This window comes from Octopus bimaculoides, chromosome 3 (assembly GCF_001194135.2).
Source record: "Octopus bimaculoides isolate UCB-OBI-ISO-001 chromosome 3, ASM119413v2, whole genome shotgun sequence".
Lineage (NCBI taxonomy): Eukaryota > Metazoa > Mollusca > Cephalopoda > Octopoda > Octopodidae > Octopus > Octopus bimaculoides.
The window spans coordinates 33,116,796-33,137,478 of record NC_068983.1 but is presented as its reverse complement, the minus strand read 5'-3'; the positions used below and the strand labels follow the sequence as shown (position 1 = coordinate 33,137,478).

At 37.5% G+C, this 20,683-nt stretch overlaps 1 protein-coding gene across 2 annotated transcripts in view; it reads left to right on the top strand.

The window, feature by feature from the left end:
• Window positions 1-5,836: 5,836 nt before the first annotated feature.
• The window catches only part of LOC106875090 (WW domain-binding protein 1), a 22,035-nt gene continuing 7,188 nt past the window's right edge, over window positions 5,837-20,683 (top strand). The window contains exons 1-3 of one of the 2 annotated variants that reach the window (XM_014923066.2): window positions 5,837-6,126; window positions 11,144-11,177; window positions 15,062-15,130. In XM_014923066.2, the coding sequence (XP_014778552.1) occupies window positions 6,055-6,126; window positions 11,144-11,177; window positions 15,062-15,130 (175 nt within the window). In that variant the 5' untranslated portion in view covers window positions 5,837-6,054. The remainder of the gene's footprint in view (window positions 6,127-11,143; window positions 11,178-15,061; window positions 15,131-20,683) is intronic. The other variant, XM_014923065.2, reaches the window with a different exon arrangement.

Genomic DNA, 20,683 nt, shown 5'->3' with positions numbered 1-20,683 from the left:
GTTTCGCGTACGTCAGACCACGGATTCCTGTGAGATGTCAGTGGTTTGGGGGGTATTCATAAATACTGAAAACGGTGCATGATGGGAAAAGACTCCGAAAATGATATAACCCTGGCGTATTAAAAAAATATTTTAAAGTGAAAATGACCTAAAAATTGCAAATTGTTTGTGCAGTGAGTATTTAAACAGACAATTTGAAGGGCACAAAGAAGGAAGGGAAAGTCGAAATATAACTTCGGAATGGGTCGTTCCCCACAATATGAGACTATTAAAACTGCCACCTAAACGTAGAGATATGTTCTTCCGAGAAATCGATCAAATATACCATGAAGTGTAGTGATCGGGCAATGTTTGGAGTGAACAGGAAGGACGAGTATTTAACAGGAAAATATTTCGGTCCTTCAGAAGCTGTTGCCTCAGTACTTGGATTTCCAATTCATGAGAGGGAACCAGCTGTAGTTCGCCTTCAAGTTCATCTACCTGAGGAAAATCAAATCATTCGGGTCAATGCTGCTGTTCAAGTAAATAATAATATGCGTAAGACAACTCTAAGTTCATGGATCTTTGCGCTCGCGATCCGTTTGCAAAAACATTGTATTATGCTGATGTTCCAAGGTTTTACACTTGGAGTAATAAGAGATGGGAAAGGAGGAAGGTGAGGAAAATAGCTGAGCAGTTTCCACGGATTTTTGAGGCGAACGTTTTGGGACGAGTATACACTGTTTCTTCACGAAGTGGTGACCTGTATTATTTAAGATTCCTTCTTCATCACGTCAACAGGCCAGTATCCTTTAACTCTTTGATAATGTATGAGGGTGAACTCCTGCCATTATTCAAAGACATCTGCAGAGAGAAAGGTTTGCTCCAATCAGATGATCATTACCAGCAGACTGTAAGATGCTGAGCGAACACGGCTTCCCAAAGCCACGAGAGATCTATTCATCGCGATCCTCACAAATACAGAAATTAATAATTCCAGTCCTTTCTGGGTTCAATCTAAGAATTTGCTGTCTGAGGATTACTTTCAAATAGAAAAAAGGGCAACCAGAAACTCTTATCTTTTGCTTCGTGAGAGACATTATGATCAATGCTTTCTGTATTTTGAAGACAAACTTAACCTAGGCAAAAGTCTTAATGGCTTTAACTTGCCAACGCCAAATAACATTGTCGCTAATCAGAATACTGGTAAATATAAGTTATTGCAGGAATTGCAATACAGCAGAGAAGAGCAACGACGATTTGTACAAGAGAGGGATCCTCTATTGAATAGTGAGAAAAAAAACATGTTTATGACTTCGTTTGCAACAGTTTTGAGAGGAACACATCTGCATTGATTTTTACTGATGCTCCAGGTAGAACAGGAAAGACATTCCTGATTAACTTCATCCTTTCAAAAGTTAGGGGAAACGGTGACGTGTCGCTGTGGCGTCACTTGGCATTGCCGCATCCCTGATGCCTGATGGAAGAACGGTGCATTCTAGGTTCAAAATACTGATAGTAGTGAAAGAAAATGGTCTGTGCAATATTGATAGAAACTCAAAGACGGCAAACCTCTTCCAGCATACAAGGCTGATTGCTTGAGACGAGTGTCCTATGATTCAGAGGGAAAGCTTCGAAGCTATTGACCTCACTCTGCGTGACATATGCGACAACAATGAGGTACTCGGTGAAATTTTGACAATTTGCTGTGGCGATTTCCGTCAGCGTCTTCCGGTAGTGAAAAAGGGGAAATGATGCAGACGTGGAACACGCATGCATTTCAAAATCCTACTTGTGGAAAAGCTTCAAAAATTTTCTGTTGAATGCAAACATGCGATCGAGGGAACAGGAGATTATTTACAGTTCCTATTGGATATTCGAGTAGATAAGATTCCAAAAACTGAAAATGAAGTAATTATTTTGCCAAAAGAAATGGTTCTCCAAGCAACAACTATAGAAGAATGCATTGACTTTCATCTATTCCTCATTCGACAATCCAGCTGAAGTCTTTTTGAACAATTGCATTTTAGTACCTCTCAATGAAATTATGAGAAACATCAATTCCACCTGTATCAGACGCTTCTCTGGAACCATAAAAGAGTACCGATACTATAATTCTGTGAGTGATGGTGCCAATGTCACTCATTTCCCAACTGAATTCCTTGATTCGGTCGAACTATTACGACTGCCACCACATACCACATAACCTGGAATTGATAAAAGGATCACCGATAATTCTAATGAGAAAGTTGAGTCCTCCAAGGCTTTGTAATGAAACGCGCATGATCGTGGAAGAACTGTACGATAAGCTCATAGAATCAACACTGCCGTTTTCAGAAATGACATCATTATGATATCGAGAATAACAATTAATCTACCCGAAGGTGAGAATATCCCTTTGCAGCGAAGCCAATTCCCTGTTCAGTCGTGCTTCACTATGACTATTCATAAAGCACAAGAACAAACTAGGGAAAACGTCTTGGTTTATCTGGAACGACCTGTATTCCAACACGGTCAACTGCATGTAGTCTGTAGCCGCGGAGAACGAAAGGAAAATGTCAATGGTTCTGATGAGTAGCCAGTCAACTAAAAATATTGTCATCAAAAGCATTCTTTTGAACAAACTATAACAGCCTAAATATGACAAAATATTAATTTCGACGACAGAAAATGAAAGGAAAGGGGAAAACTAAGACAAGTAGGAGTAATTCCTTTCAAATTTTTGTAAATAAAATCAGTTTTTCATTAACTTTGCAACTTTTTAAGCAGAAAAATCTTTCAGAACAAATAGTCAAACATCCGTAGAGATACGGAAAAAAGAATTGTGAAATGGAGTGATAGTGTAAAATGGCTTGATATTTTCTGTGTAAAAATACTTGTGAATAATACTGTGAAAAGACAAGTCTCGCGTAAATCGGACCAACGGTTCCCGAGATACGTGATGTTTTTTTGGGGGGTACTTTTATAAATAGCCAAACCTGCGTATTATGGGAAATTTCTTTGATAGTAAAAGTGCCGTTGAAATGTGAATACAAACGGAATAAAACAAGTTTCGCGTAAATTGGACCACGGGGTACCGAGATAGGCGTTCTTTTTCGGGTACTTTTATAAATAGTCAAACTGGCGTAGAATGGGGAAAATGCTCTGAAAGTAAGGTACCATTGAAATGTGAATGCAAACAGAATAACTCAAGTTACGCAGATTTTTTTCGGGTACCTTGAACTATTGGTAGTCTAGTAAGAGCTAGATTTTCTTTTGAATCAGTTCCAGGCATTTTCATTTAAAATATTCTTCGCTACAGCAATTTAAATTCAAATGTGTTATTACACAATGTCACTTTAGTTGGATTTAAGCTACAGTTACTTAAAACCTTTCCTCATTCATCACACAATCCTCTCGATTCATTCCTATCGCCAGTCCAGGTGAAATCGTAAGCGATACAAGTTTCTATATTTTTACAAGTTTTTAGTTTGTAAATTTTGTTTTGTTATTGCTTTGGATGACGGACCTGCGGTAGATGAAAGCTAAAAAACGCCCCTCTCTCTCTCTCTCTCTCTCTCTCTCTCTCTCTCTCTCTCTCTCTCTCTCTTTCGCATTGCTTAGGTTTTATCTATTATCAATTTATGAATTTTTAACCATTTATTTGCGCTGGAGACGTAAATAGAGTGCAATTTATTGAATATAGAAAATTACAATTATCTAAAACATCTATAATTTCTATACTTAAATCGGAAAAGCTATTTAATTATTCAACAACCACTTGATATTTATTGTTGCTTTAACTGAAAGCAACTTAAAATTTTCGAGTAATATCAGTTTTGCAAATGTCACCAGTTCAGCAGAATATATACATGATTAATATTCTTACATCAAAAAGGAAAGAAAACAGTACAGCCAGTGCTCGCGAGCAAGTCTGGTTTGTAACATATACCACGCTTCCACTTATTGTTTAAAGTTCCAATATAGTCATCAGCAGATATAAATAGCTTCTCGGCCCTTATTTTTTCAATAGTGGTGTATCCTAGAGGTAACAGCTGAGGGAAGAGAGAACTGTGCCAGCACCCGGCTGATTCTGATTACAACTTAGTTGACTGTGGTGATGTGAAACGAAGTACCATACTTGCTGACGTATTAGACGAGATATGGCTCAGTGGTTAGAGTGTCAGGTTCACAATCATAAGGTCGTGGGTTCGATTCCCGACCGGGTTATGTGTTGTGTTCTTGAGCATGTCACTGTATTTTTCACGTTGTGCCAGTTCACTCAGCTGTAGAAATGAATTGCGACGTCATTGGTGCCAAGCTGTACCGGCCTTTCCCTTTCTCTTTCCCTTGGATAACATCAGTGGCATGGAGAGGGGAGGCTGGTTTCCAAGAGTGACGGCTGGTCTTCCATAAACAACGAGACTTGTGCCTCGGCAGGGAACTTTCTAGCTGCAATCTCATGGTCATTCATGACCAAGGAGGTCTTTACCTGTTAGATCAATGGTTCCCAACCCACTTCTTTAAATGAGTTTTCCCACAAATCCCTTTTAATATGCTTATCCTTATGTATACGTATATAAAATTTTGAATTTAGTCTACCTTTGCGGACCCCAGGTTGGGAACCACTGCTTTAGATGTATGTAACAACTGTCCTGTGTCGAATGCAACCGTTGTACAGATAGGAGGCCGAGTGTCGGAGGCTATAATTCTAAAATAATTGATTTAAAATTTTGGCACAGGGCCAGCAATTTCGGGGAAGAGGGATAAATCGATTACATCAAAATCAGTGTTCAACTGCTACTTATTTTAACGACCGCCAAAGGTTAAATGGCAAAGTTGACCTCGGCGGTATTTGAACTCAGAACGTTAAGTCGAACAAAATTCCGCAAAGCATTTTGCCCGGTGTGCTAACGATTCTGTCAGCTGTGCGCCTTATTATTAATGATAAAACAATCTGTTAGCACGGTCGCAGTTAAATGACTGAATCGGATCTTTTTTAAAACGGGGGCCACATTTTTCATTAACGAAACACTTTGAAACTTGGAACACTGGTAGAATGTGTCATATAAAACATCTTTTTCTCTTAGTCTTCTTTAAAAAAAAAGAAATCCATAAGTTATTCCATGTTAAAGTTGTCGTATTTCTGTAATTTCAACCAATCACTGACGTCCATTCAGCCGATATCCATTAAGTGCCGACTACATAAACAAACGATTCTGAAACAATTAACCCTAACCCTAACCTTAGGGTTAGGGTTAGGCTTAGGGTTAAAGCAAATTTAAAATGAAAAAAGCAAATAAAACGAAGGTATGGAGATTAAATACGCTTTACATCGCTTAATCAGCCAAAGGAGTAAATATAAACAACTGAATACGTCAGTGATTGGTTGAAATTATCGAAATAAGACAATTTTTTACATGAAATAAATTCGAATACAAAAGTATTTTTCTGTTCTATAACACAAAATAGATAAGTATACGAAGTTTGAAAGTCTTTCGGTACCAAAAACACTACGTAAAACATTAATGAAAAATGTGGCCCCCGTTTTAAAATAGATCCACTGAACCAAGTAAAAGAATATATATATATATATATATATATACACACACACATGACGAATTTCTTTCAGTTACCGTCGATCGAACCCACCCACGTGGTTTAGTCGGTCCAAGGTTATAGCAGAAAATATTTGCCCAATGTGCCAAACAGTGGAACTGAACCTGGAAGCAGACTGCTTACAACACAGCCAAGCCTACGCCTGCATACATACATACATACATGTACATTACTGTCTCACTCTCTTTTTCACACACATACACACGCGCACATACATCAGAGGATAAATGAATTGACCAATCGTTAGCGATTAAAATAACATTTATTTATCTATTTATTGTTTCTGGAGTAACTTTCACGTTCACTCAGAGTTCTTTATTTACATTTTTTTTTATACGACGCAAAAGCATCTCGACTCGTTTTTGTTTTGTGTGTGTGTTTCGTGTATATTATTCTAGTTAGGTTGTACTATATCATTTATATAAATATTGTATTGACATTTTAATTACTGGGATATTGTGTTTCTTTAAATTTAAAATGTTTGGAAGTCTTTCACTCGCCTACGGAGCTTTTCCACTTATTTTTCTCAACTTTGCAACTATCGTGGAGGTAAGTTTATATTCATTTGTTTATTAATTGCGTTCGTTATTGGAATGTTGAACCCCGTCCCGTCATTTTTTAACGCAGTCAGAACAGACGACGTACTATGGTAGTCTTGATGCGGTTTCTCGTGCTAAAAATAACAGTCAAATCTCTCCAAACTCATTAAAAAAAGATACCTAAACTGTCTGACAAAATACGATACTGTTAAATTTTGGAATACTTTCGTTGATATCTAATTAAAGAACAGTAGGATAAGGGTGTTTTGAACACGTCTTGAGTGTACGAAATATATTTCTTGTTATAATTAAATATATTTGAACATATTTTATATTTACTTTTGTTGCCGGTATTTCGTTTTGAGAAACAAAACAAACTTAGTTGCTGGGAGAAAAAATTGTTCCAACTTTTCAATAAATAACTTTAACCTATATGTTATTAATCATTGACATTAAAACATAAGTGAATAATACAGTAATACTAATCAATACTCAATATTTATTCGCTGGCAGTTTTAAACTCGATTTGTTAAAATGTAGGATCACCGCTCCACGTCCGGTTACATCATGCTTTTCAAACAGAAACTTTACGAAATCAGTTTTGAACTATTTCTGTATTTGATAGGCTCTTTACATTCTGGGTTCAAATCCCGCTGAGATCCTTTTTATCTTTCATTGTCACAAAACTTTTGAAAATAATTAAATGAAATCGTAAAAAACCGTAGTTTCCGTTGTATGAAAGAAGGATACTCAAAAATGCTGGAAGAGATCAATTTTCCCTTTCATCTATGGATGGATGGAATTTGGCAACTCCGGATTTTTTTAATGGCATGTTGCGGAAGTTTGTCATAGGGATATTTTTGCTGTAGTTAATATTTACCGTGTTTTTTCTATTCACATTTATGTTTATTTCATAATGAAACGTCTCTACGGTTGATCGACCTGTTAACATTCACGGCTAAATCTCTATAATCACTCTTTCTTATCTATGAAGAATAATGACCCCATAATGAACAATACAAAAATATCTACAATACTAGTAGTGCAAAATGTTTAATTACATCTAAAACTATCTCCAATGACAAACAAGCTGGGTCGGAAGAGGGCGTCTAAAATATTTTGCAGTTCCCAAATCTGAATTTGACTAACGTTAGATGGTTATAGTTGTGTGACAAAGTATTAGTTTTTGTTTTATCAGATGTAATATCAGATAAATGATATAGGGCGTGTTTGAAAAAATCAGCACTAAAATTAAACACTGCAAAGCGAAATGGTTATCAGAAGTTTCCTCGTCATAAAAAAATATATAAATAAATGAACCCAACGTGGTCACCTTGTTTTAAGAATAGGTTTAAATGGGGAAATCTTGCTTCAGGACGTAAAATGATTTTACTTTGAATTTTTATTAAAATGATTCTAAATGGCTAAATATTTAACAAGCATGTTAGTCATTTAGGGGTTCAGTTGTTCATTTCCGAATATTACACACAATGTACAGGGCTAAATTTGACAGTTTGTGTAAAAGGAAAAGAAAACAATATTCCATCCAAAAGTAAACGTATTTAAAAGAAAAAAAAAATCGAACATGTATCAACTAGATTATGGCTGGGAGATAACTGTATACTTAAAGTAACTTCCTTCAGCCTCGATAATGACCTCAAGACGGCTCCGCGGAGCCAGGCGCATGCGTTCCTCACTGTGTCCTTGAGATCTCCATGCCATTCATAAAATCTCACAGGCTGCCGTGTGTCTGTTTCTGCTCCAGGCTTCGCTAACCCAACTTATTAAATACTACTTCATATACAAATATAGTTTGATGATTTGATTTTTTTCTATTCGAGGGATGCTCGAGCTGTGAAATCTTATTAATGACTGCATTGTTTCTTTCCAGGTAAACTGACATCTGACTCTTCACAGACGACTACAAAACCCCCCTAATAAGGACTTCGCTTAAAAAGGGACAAAATTTGGCAGTGTTATCAAGTACCTGCTGAAAAAGAGTTTAGGGGGAGGTAAAGAATACGCACACCACCCAGTGTTTAGGATAACCCTTATCCTAAATACTGGGTGTGTGTATTCTTTACCTTCGCCAAGAGTTTAACCCCCAACAATATTCATCATGACCTGTTGCTACATTAGGGAATAACATTCCAGCTTTATCAACAGTGCAAAAGTGGGCAGCTGAATTTAGGAGGGTAAGGGAGTGTCGTAAAGATGATCCTAAGTTTGGACATCCAGTCACATGATGAAGGATGGCAGGCAACTGACTATAAATCAAGGAGCCAATGCTAGTAGCATATCTCATGAAAGAGTTGCGAATATTTGGCATCATGAATGTGACATAATGAAGGTTTCTGCTTGGTGGATGCCATGTCTTCTGACACCTGATCAAAAGCACACCGGGTTGATCATATCATTGGGGAAAACCTGGCATTGTTTGAGGCAGATCCAGCTGGTTTCCTTGAACATTTCTAAAACCCAGGTTGAGTGTTGGAGTTATCACTTTGAACCAGAGATAGACAATCCATGCAGTGGAAAACTCCTCACCTTCTCCGACGAAGGCTAAGGTTGTGTTATCTGCTGGGAAGGTGATGGCCTCAGTCTTTTGGGATGCAAAAGGCATTGTGTCAACAAAATCTAAAGGCCACAGAGAAGAAGGGAAATTACATGGATCCCTATCTATTAGTTTAAGCAATGATGGTAGAAAACTATCTTTGACTGTCCCAGGAACTGCTACAATGGATTCTGTTGCTATAGCTGAAAAACCTACAAAACCTCATTGACATGTTAAACAACATTATAGGTCACACTTCTAAAAACCCTCCACATGATAAACATGGCATGACTCATTCTATGTCAGATTTCTATGCACACCAATGGTTGCCAGCACCGCATAAATTCTCCAAGATTTTCTGATGTATTTGCTAAGAATGGCACTTCTGGCAATGTGAGTTCACAGTCTGCAATTCCAATCCAGAATGGGGCTTCACCATCACCACCACTTAATAGAATGCTCACTCTAAGTGAAGATGAACGTAAGCAGAATGTTGGCACTCTGTCGGTTACGACGACAAGGGCTCCAGTTGATCCGATCAACGGAACAGCCTGCTCGTTAAATTAGCATGCAAGTGGCTGAGCACTCCACAGACACGTATACCCCTAACGTAGTTCTCGGGGAGATTCAGCATGACACAGTGTGACAAGGCTGGCCCTTTGAATTACTGGCACAACAGAAACAGGAAGTAAGAGTGAGAGAAAGTTGTGGTGAAAGAGTACAGCAGGGCTCACCACCATCCCCTGCCGAAGTCTCGTGGAACTTTAGGTGTTTTTGCTCAATAAACACTCACAACGCCTGGTCTGGGAATCGAAACCGAGATCCTATGACCGCGAGTCCGCTGCCCTAACCACTGGGCTATTGCACCTCCACTACGTAAGCAGAATAGACAGCAGGTCGCTCGTCACCTACAGCTCTGGCACCAGAAAAGAGTTGGTAGTAACAGTCAGAGGTCTGATTCTACTTCAACTAATATCCCTGCTGATGATGGTTGTGACTGGCTGGATGGTTCTAATCTAACACATGCTAGCTCAGTTTCAACTATCTTCAAAAGGACTACACTACCAACGGAAAGTACATGCCAACTTGCTGAAGCAGTTATGAAAGGCTATCAAGACTAAACACCCAGAAAACTGACAAAAAGGGGTCTCGTCTCATCAGGACAATGCTCCTGTACACAAGTTCATTTCAATGGTTGCTGTGTGTGATTGTGGCTTTGAACTGATTGATCACCCTCCTTATTTCCATGATTTAATCTCATCCAACTATGATCTGTTCCCCCACATAAAAAAAAAAAATTCATTTGATTGGGAACTAGTATCACAGTGGCGATGATGTCATATCTTTTGTTGACTGTTTTGACCAACAGGATGAAAGCTTCTTCCTTAATGGGATCCAACACTGCAACACCATTGGAAGAAGTGTGAAAACTGCAAGGAGGACTAATGTTGAAAAATAAACCTCATTTGGTTAGCTTCTATGAGAGTATCTTGGTCAGTTTAAGGACTTTTCAGTCAACCTTCATATTTGCATACTCTTAGCCCAGATCTTTGATCTAAAAACTATTTTTGAACTTTCTTTAACGAATTTCATTCCAGTCTTCATTGCATCATGCATATGGAGTAAGACATTCGAGCGTGTTCGTTGCCAGTCCCGCTGGACTGGCTCCTGTGCAGGTGGCACGTAAAATACACCATTTCGAGCGCGGCCGTTGCCAGTACCTCCTGACAGGCCTTCGTGCCGGTGGCATGTAAAAGCACCCACTAAACTCTTGGAGTGGTTGGCGTTAGGAAGGGCATCCAGCTGTAGAAACTCTGCCAAATCAGACTGGAACCTGGTATAACCATCTGGTTCACCAGTCCTCAGTCAAATCGTCCAACCCATGCTAGCATGGAAAGCAGATGTTAAACGATGATGATGATGATGACGATATATCTCTTCCAATAAGAATCGCTCCATGCTTAACATATGATGAAACTTCATACCATTCAGTCGGGTTGAGGTTCCATACATGATTTTGTTGTTAAAATTTATGTGCAATGACTTACATTTCTACAATACACAAAATATAAAAATTTTTTTTTTTACAATTCTTAATAATATTTAATTATAAAAATACAGCAAAATTTGTTTTTATATATAGTGAATGGCTATGAAAGTCCAGTAAAGTAGGAATCAAAGAGGTTCCGTAAACAAAATATGGTTGAGAACCACTGCTTTAGATGTTATCAAGGATGTCTAATATATCCTTCCTAAGTTCACTACAATTCGGATGATTTAAAACTGTTTTTTCATGTGCAATATTAATATTTCAATATTTCTCAAAAATAATTTCAGTTGCAACTGCTTTAGTTAATACATTCAAATTTAATATTTTGTTGTTCTTGTTTTAAAGCAATATCAGATATTATTCATTTATTTATTTAATTTCTATTAACGAGTTCCTGTTTATTTTGTTTTCTCTTTTACACAGGCTTCGATTACTTGTGGTACCTTTCTATGTACTGGTAAGTTGATAAATGTATAATATGAACAATACTTTTATATATTATAGTAAAGTTGACAGTCTACTCTGAGTTTCACCCATAGTTCAACTAAGGGTGACACTCAGTTGAATTTAAACTTTGATATAATATATACCTCTCCTCTCAACCTAGCATATTGATTTCTATTCCATTAAGTTCTTCCCATGGAATGTTGGCCATAGACAATATTTCTCTACTGTTCTTGACCTTGGGCTGCCTTTTCTGCTTCTTTCCATTTGAATTTCTGCTTTTCCAGCTCTTCCTCAGTGTCCCATCTTGAAGGACTTGAAGGAAGACGTTCCTCTCCCAAGTTTTGTTGGTTTTGAATTGCCATCAATGCTTCTCTAACTTTCCTTTTTTCCTTCTTCTGAGTAGGAATGTTGACCCTAAACAAAGCTATTTTCATCTTTGGGATGTGGTTCATGTTAATCTGGTTTCAATTCTTTGACTTGTCCATCATGGGAAGTCCTACCAGGAACTTCTTCCCCAGTAATATAGCTCTTGGTCACTGAGGCAAACAAGCCAACAAACTACAACAAGGACTGGACCTTGTGGTTGAGAAATAAGACTCCTGAAAGATAAAATTAATAATCTGAAAATTTCAAATAAGGATGAGGTTTTAACTAAGTACTTAAGTTAAATTGTCAAAACGGGAGTTTCAACTAATAGGGTGCAGATCATTGAGTGCTTTTGTAATGACAGTTGGCACTCTGTCACTTACGACGTCGAGGGTTCCAGTCGATCCAATCAATGGAACAGCCTGCCCGTGAAATTAATGTGCAAATGGCTGAGCACTCCACAGACATGTGTACCCTTAACGTAGTTCTCGGGGATATTCAGCGTGACACAGTGTGACAAGGCTGACCCTTTGAATTACAGGCACAACAGAAACAGGAAGTAAGAGTGAGAGAAAGTTGTGGTGAAAGAGTACAGCAGGGTTCGCCACCATCCCCTGCTGGAGCCTCGTGCAGCTTTAGGTGTTTTTGCTCAATAAACACTCACAATGCCCGGTCTGGGAATCGAAACCGCGATGCTATGACCACGAGTCCGCTGCCCCAACCACTGGGCCGTTGCGCCTCCACCGTAATGACAGTGGATCATTAGAAAAGAGTAAAGATTTTTGTCTTCATAAGGTGTCAAGATTCAATATGGTTGAGGCTATCCGTTTTTAAACCTTGGGGTAGATATAAGGTCATCCTGGAACCTAATGACGTATTGACAAATTAAAGTTTTTTTGTGTGTGAACAGGAGGGTAGGCTTGACTGGAAAAACGTATAAATATAAAGCAGAAAAAATAAAAGAACGTACAATAACTATAAAATGTGTAACACATGTGTATAATGTGTATGTTTATCGATATAGCGATGTCTGTAATCAGGGAACTGCTCTTGACCATGGCATTTATTTTCAGCTTGTAAGACTTTTGAAATTATATTTGATGATTTGCTATGCTTCAGAAAACACTTCAAGCTCAGTAAAATTATGGCCATCTATACATACAAACATGTCCTTTATGGTCATAACACCCCCACTTCCCCTCTCACATACATATTTCTGTACTCCCCAACTGTTCCCTCTCTCTCTCTCTCTCTCTCTCTTACCTTCACTCTTTCTCTTTCTATCTCTCACCTCCCTCTGCTTCCTTTTGTTACTGTAATAACCAAGTATCTCCTCTGTAGTAAGATAGCTACCTCTGTCTCTTGGTTATGAGTTAACCTCTTGCCTAGCTCATTGCCAGTTGACTTGGTTTTTCTTCCTCTCTTAGCTGAAACATCCTTGTCTTGCAAGTTGCTTGGTAACCTTGTGGTTACTGGCTTTACAGAAAGAGCGTCCATGCTGGATTCACAGAAAGAGCACCTGTGCTGGCTCCACATAAAATGCACCTATGCTGGTGCCATGTAGAAAAGCACCTGTGCCAGCACCATATAAAAATCACCCAGTACACTCTGTAAAGTGGTTAGCATTAGGAATGGTATCCAACTGTTGGAACCATGCCAAAACAGATGACTGAAGCCTGGTGCAGTCCTCTGGCTTCCTTACTCCTGTCAAACCATCCAACGCATGCCACCATGTAAAATGGCCTTTAACCCTTTAGTGTTTAAACCGACCATATCCAACCCAAATATTCTACGTTTTATATTCAAACTGGTGATATCTAGCCTCTCACACCTAACCTACATTGACATTCTAAAAATAAACAATCGCATCATTGAAACCTCAAAGCTACAAGATAATGCATGATTAATTCAAAACAATTTGAGTGAAAAAGTATTACATTTAACAGAGTAATCTGAACACTAAAGGGTTAAATGTTGATAATGAAATGCCAATTTAGTTATTCTGTCAATTCTGTTGGCTAAGATTTGGAGAAATCATAAACGTTGCTTAAATATAAGATTTACTTTATAGAAGTTGGCTTCCAAAAATGTCACGGACAGAAATCAGTCCAGTTTATTGGTCTGCAGCTTTTAAAACAATAACTATGAATGTGTAACGTGTGTATAATGTGTATGTTTGTAGATACAGAGATGTATGTAATAAGTGAACTTCACTTCACCATGGCATTTATTTTCAGCTTATACCAAAGAATGATGTAATCCCATAGATGATATCTCTTGTCATGTTTTTATTATATTTTGTTAGTTGAAAATGAAACCAATTTTGCTCCTTGTGAGATTTGTCATCTTAAAGGAATTTGAGAGAAATTGTCAACAGAAAATTAACATAGAATTAAATTTTTGCTGGAAATTTAACCCATGGACTTCTGATTAGGTGGATAGCTAGGAGATCCAAGTCCAGCCACTATTTCGCATTAAGAATTCATAGCTCTGGTACTATGAACGTGTTTAGAATTTTGCAGGAAAGAATTGCAGGACAAATTCTACAAACTGAAACAACTGGTGTGAAACCCAAGGAGTGAGCAAAAAATGCGATGATTAGATAATATCCTAGATTATCTTGGCTAGGCACACTTGGGAATCCATCTGGAAAGTGCAATGGCAGTTGCTTCAGATAGGACCCTATAAAGGTGGTTCCTTGAGGATTTGACTCCCACAACCATCCCAGGAATAGTAGGCAAAGAAAATGGATGGATTTTTGTGCTCATTCAGATTATTTCCATGAATAGCATTTTTTTGTTGGTACTTATCTCCATAATTTAGTGGAGTAAAATGGAGAAAACAAATCCGCTCTTATTTTCTTAGTACAACAAATGCCTATACTGAAGAATGATGTAATCCCATAGAACTGAACTCCAAGCACTGAGCTAAGGAGGGGTCCTTTATACTGTTACCAAACCAGCTTGAAATAATAGCAAGGTACTTTATTCAAGAAGACTTTAGTACTAGAATGGTAAAACAGACATTAAATGTCCCTTCTCCCACCAACTGGATGTAATGTGATTTCACTGTTATTCCTAGCAGGGCAAGTGACTGCACCGTGACTCCATCTTCCATTGGCTCATGATTGTTATATATCATGTTCTGTAGGAATGAGCCCTGCAGAACCAGTTGAAGCCATGACTTAAATTCTATTTTTGGTTGACTCCTGTTCATCTCTTTTCTGCCAATTTATCTTGAGGTTCCAGTCACTACACTATCTTAATTACTCTTTCGATATCAGCTACTTTACATTATTCCAAAACATAACAAAATAGATTCACCTTGTGTATAATTAAACAGCATCCTTCCCATTACATGGTGTTTTGATCACATATCTTGTACTTAGTATAAGCAAAAACCAGTTGTCTCAAATTTTAGCCAAGCTTACTCTATGTTGCACCCAAGTGGCTGCATGCATAAATTTTAAATTTTCCTTCTAATATTCTCTTTTGTGCCTAACATGTTTGAATCTTCTATATTTTTCAGGTAATGCTTACTGTTGTGGTGTTTCAGGAAGCAGTTGCTGTTTCTACAGGCCAGTTTATCGTATATGGTGTAAGTAATTTTTACTCAATTCAGTTATTGTTATATTTATTCAGGTTCCTTACATACTGAGTTCACATCCTGCTGAGGTCAATTATATCATCCTTGTAGAAATCATAAAAGTTTTAGGGTTGAAAAAAATTCCCCGCTTCCCTGAAAAAAAATCATGGTATTGTGCTCATGTTAGAAATATTTACATGGGTGGTGGATGGGCAAATCTGCTGAGTGCATGACAAAATGCTATGCTGTATTTAGTTACTTCCGTTTGTTTTGTAAATGAGTGCAGCCATTATACAAGCAGTATCATTAGTTTCCAATCTTTCATGAAAGCCTGTCCAGTAATGGAAAGATATTACCTTATTTGGAAACAAATGAGGATTGGTGACAGGAAGGGCATCTGGTCATAGAAAATCTGCCTTAATGACTTCTTAGGCAAACATGGAAAAGTGAGTGCTAAATTGATGATGATGATTTTTGCATGCTTGTGTAGATTAGACAGGTCCTCTCCAACACATTGTCTTGCTAAATGTTGCATTCTTTTGTCACTACTTTCGTGAGGTTCATCATTCTGAGATCCACTTTCATCATTAGTGCTCTTGTCAGTCATGGCCCACCTCTTCCGTAGTTTCCTTCCACTTTGATATCCTGGCACATTTTTACTCATACATTATCTTCCATTTTTTATTACATGTCATTTACCAATGCAGCCTTCATGCTTTCATGCATAAAATTATTCTTCTTCTATTCAGTTTAGCTCTTAGCTCATACGTATCACAGCTTTCATTCACACCAACATTACACCTCCAGCTAAGCATGCTTTCTCTCCAACCCTAATCCTCTGCATTGAGTGTTCATGTCTTTCCACATTTCACTACTATCGCACTTCATACACTATCAATATAAATTTTAAAGATAAAGAAATTATTATAGATTAGTTTAAAAATGGTGAGCTGGCAGAGTTTAGTGAATTGGAAGAAATGTCAAGAATGTTTCTTCTGGTTCTTTATGGTATACTGAGGCAATATGAATTCTATTCCTTTTATTTTTTTTATCTCATCTAGAGATCACATTTACTATTACAGCTGTTATTATATGACCAAGTAAGCTTTATAGTGTTGTTTAACCCTAGGTCAGTCTTGATTGACCAAGCCTATGGTCAAAAGCATTCCAGCTGTGATCATTGCATTTTTTTCAGACATAATACATCTATATGTACACTTATTTTCACTTAATCATGTAAGGAAGAGTAGCACTTATGAATCTTTACAGGGCAACTGAGACTTGTGGGAAGAAGTTATCTTCAGAAAGATGTAGCTTGATTCTAGCAGCAGAGTAGGCTCTGCTCAAACTACTCAAGAACTAGGTACTAGTATTCAGCTTGGTGTTGGATTAAATCAACCCCTTAACCCTTTAGCATTCAGATTACATTGTCAAATGTAATGGTTGTTTATTCACATAGTTTTGAATTGATCACGTACTACCTCGTAGCTTTGAGATTTCAGTGATTGTTTATTTTCAAAACAACATTGTAGGGTAGGTGTAAGAGGCTAAATATGGTTGGTTTGAAGTTTAAACAAGTATCTTTTGGCCACATATGACTGGTTTAAATGCTAAAGGGTTAATTATCTAAACTTGTCCCTCATTTAAAAAGTGGATTTGGTAGATATTAAGCTATTCTTGCTAATTCAAATAACCTTTTACAATCTCTTTGAGTATGTAATCCAGTTTAATTTGTTGAAACATACCTATATTGGATCAGGGATGCATTGCCATGAAGTGACAATTTTCAATTGGATCTACTTGATTACATTTGTCAGAGCTGAAGGATGAACCAGTGCTTATGGCCGTCAGACCCTCCTAGAGTAATGAGTGATGCATTTAATGTTTCACTTGAATCTTTTGTAAGTCAACATCTGCAGAAAAAACAGGGTAGAGAGGGAATTTGAGAAGGCTGTCATACTAGGGTTGATAGATTTTGGCATAGTGATTAGTTTGGGAGTTGGCTACATCAAAAGTGATGAGGAGAGACAAGTGGGTCAGGAATGACCGAGATGGGGTGGCATAAACCCCAACCAGGCTCTGGGAAGCAGAACCCATTATGTTGTGGTAGAAAAGCCATCGAGGATACCGTGTGCTTAGGCTAGAAACTGAAACGTGTCTGAGTGACTTTATACTGTGGAAAAGCCATAGACATTCTTTTCTTTAATCCTCCCCACTTGAGAATCTCAAAGCAGAAATGTTTTGCTTGTTGTTGAGCACCAGAGATGCCATAGACTGATCAAGGTAGTCAGGTGTAGGCTGTTATTTCTAGTAAGTTGAGCAAACATGCAGAATCTTCTTTATCTGTTTTTTGTTGTTTCCGCCTGTGATAAGCTCACTCGGTGATACTGCTTCATTCGCAAATCAAATGGGTTTTACTTCAGTTGCATTGCTAATTTGTAAGGAAATGCATAAATGCAACAAGATCTTATTTTCTCTCTTCTAAAAATTTGAATCGGCAGCAACAAAAGAACAACATGGCGAGTTAATCTGCTAGATACAGCAGCCAACAAATTTATCACAAATCGGTGCTTTAATTTTTAAAAAAATGTACAGTAGATAATGAGATAGAAATATATCATACAAATTAGCCTGGATGATCATGACTCTTATGCCTTTAGATTGTAGTGACGCCTTAATAGCAGACATTCCGGAAAGCTTATCCACGTATGCGCAGGGACTAGTTCCGGAAGGGATACAGGAAGAGTCTCGTGCGCATGCGTGGTCATTCGATATTCAAGCTTCGCGCCCTTTTTCATTCTCTTTTCTCGCCGGCCGGCGGAGAGCTCAGACGTACAAGCAGTCTCTCTCCGACATTCCAACTCTGGAGCTAGACAAATAACCACCAACATCATTGACGGCGTCTCAGCAACCAAATGGGCAAAGTGCTGCCTATTTCCTCTGTAAATAAATATTGTTGTGTTGATAGTTCAGAATCTGCATTCCGTTGTTTCTTCTAGAAATTTAATGTACGGAAGCGGGTATACACCTAATGGTGTATAGCCACTTTCCTAAAAGATCATAGGTCTGCTTGCTCTGTTGATCGTGGATAAATACAACAGAAACCATCGAATTTCAGTGTCAAGTATTGAAGACATATTGTTCCTTTCACGGGACACCTATCTATTAAAGGTAACATTGTGAGATTTGGGACCTATTTTCGACAGCAATAAAAACTAAAGCAATATAGAATAAAATATTCTGCTAAGAAACATACAGAAGCATCAATAACTAATTTTGAATTCCCAATGCATGAGTAGATAGTTCTGTATCTTAATCTCTTCCTCACCTTATCCCTGTGTATTATCTTTGTGCTTCTGTGAAATAATTCTCACTGATTTTGGTTAGAATAGAGGAGCAATTCTATAATATGTAATGCAGATAATTTACAATTTGGCATTAGGAAAGGCATCCAGCTGTAGAAACCATGTCAAAACAGACAACAGAAGCCTGGTACAGCCCTCTGGCTTGCCAGCTCCTGTCAAACCATCCAACCCATGACAGCATGGAAATGGACATTATATGATGATGATGAACTTCATTATTTCTTTGTATTTGTAATATTTTACACCCCTCTCCTTCGCACAAGATATAACATCAGTCTGTCATGGAGAATTTACATTGATGAGCATTCATTCTAGGGATGGACAGCAGGGCTGCCATTCTAGAGATGGAAGAGCTCTTATGCTAGCAATAAGAATTCTCATTTGCTTCACCTAGGCATTTTACAAGTAGCAGTTTTAAATATTTTAACTCGTCTACTGACCATATAGTACTGTGTCCTTTACTCTGTACCTTTTGTGTTTCATTAAAGTAAATGATTTGTGACTGCTACGCATTTATGTAGCTTGTTTCTGGTGAAACTGGCAAGAACCATTTGTTACTTCTGTCTTTTGCTTTATTACTTTGTGAAAAGCAAAAGACAAAAAGGAAAATGAACACAGCACCGCAGTGAGGAAAGAACTGGCAAGCTGCCTGAAAATGGTTCTCTTTCCAAGTAAGATGTTCCATTTCACTGGCTCCATTTCCCATCATTTTCAAGCTGTTGTTCATTTATGGTCCCTGTCTTGAAAATTAAACTTTCAGTAGTTAACCAATTTATTAGTAGTTATGACATTTTTCATTTGCTGTGTGTGTGTGTGAATCTATGCTTAAAACATTTTGCTACTTATACCTAGAAAAGAAAAGGAAACATAAGCAAACAAAAGGGTGTTAGTTGTCTATAATTATATATAATTGCTGTTCATTTATCTTTATTACAAACGGGTCTCTTACTCTGGTGGTTTGTTGTGTTTGAGTACTATCAGGTAACTGGACAGGTCATTCAGTGAGTTTTACATCCAGATAATAAGAATCACTAACAACACATTCCAGTAGAACCATTAGATTTAGTAAATAGTGTATGAAGTATTGTAACACTGTTCTCATTTTCTTTTGTGTAACAAGTGGTGGATATTGAGTTTTTATTGAATTGAGGAAGGTAAAGGTTAAAATCCATAATGATTTTTTTTTATCAGTAAAAGTATAATCACATTTTAAACCAGATATGGAATTGTACTTGGAGAGCATGCTAGTTTCATCTTATTGGCTGATGAAACTGTAGGTTTGTATTGTGACTCAGAACAGCATGACATTGACATGCTTTATAAAAATATATGCTGATAGATTACATTCAAATTTGTAGTATCTAGTTTCGACCGTTTTTAGTACATACATTAGTCTCTGACTGCTTCTAATTATAAATTAGCATTTTAAAATTTAATTTTATCAATAAATAAAGTTAACAACTTCAGAGAATGTGTTACAGCTGAGAAACAGAATAATTAAATTTACAGGAAAAAATAAGTAAATTTTGTGAATATACAACAGTCTATTTTTGATTTGAAAACATTATTTCAATCTGTTACAGTCTACCCTTTATATTTTATGCCACCTAGTTTAACCCTACTGTGTTAGTCCTTGGGTACATTTTAATGAATTGCATTCTGTTAGTCATACTAATCCCTGTCTCAGTTATTTCTCCACCCACATTTATTCCTGCGTATATATTGATTTGGAGTTGTTGGTATTGGCCGCATTAGTCTCACCAGTTTCTCATGAGCCTGCAAATGTCATTGGTACTGCCCCCATCTCTAACCCCGCAAAGCAGAAAGTGTGGTTGTTGCAGTTACTTGAGTTTCCGGGATACTGGTGAAGATGTCAGTTCATATGCTGTTCCAATCTCCTGCTGTGTGGATGACTATGGAAATGATCCATAACTCAATAAGCACAGGGAAAAAATTAAAAACCTGTTCAAGTAAGTATATCACAGAAACAGGTTATTCAACAAACTAACCCTGAACCCTATTGACATCTCCAATGTGGCCCTGCAATAATTGCATATCGAGATTAATTGAACCCTACCCCATTCCATCTCCCCTTGCAGCTCCCAACAATTATTTGGTATTATGACATTAGAGATGGTGCTACAGATGCAGCAGTCTAGAAGGTTTAGATTAAAAGAGCTAAAGGGCTACATGCTGTTGT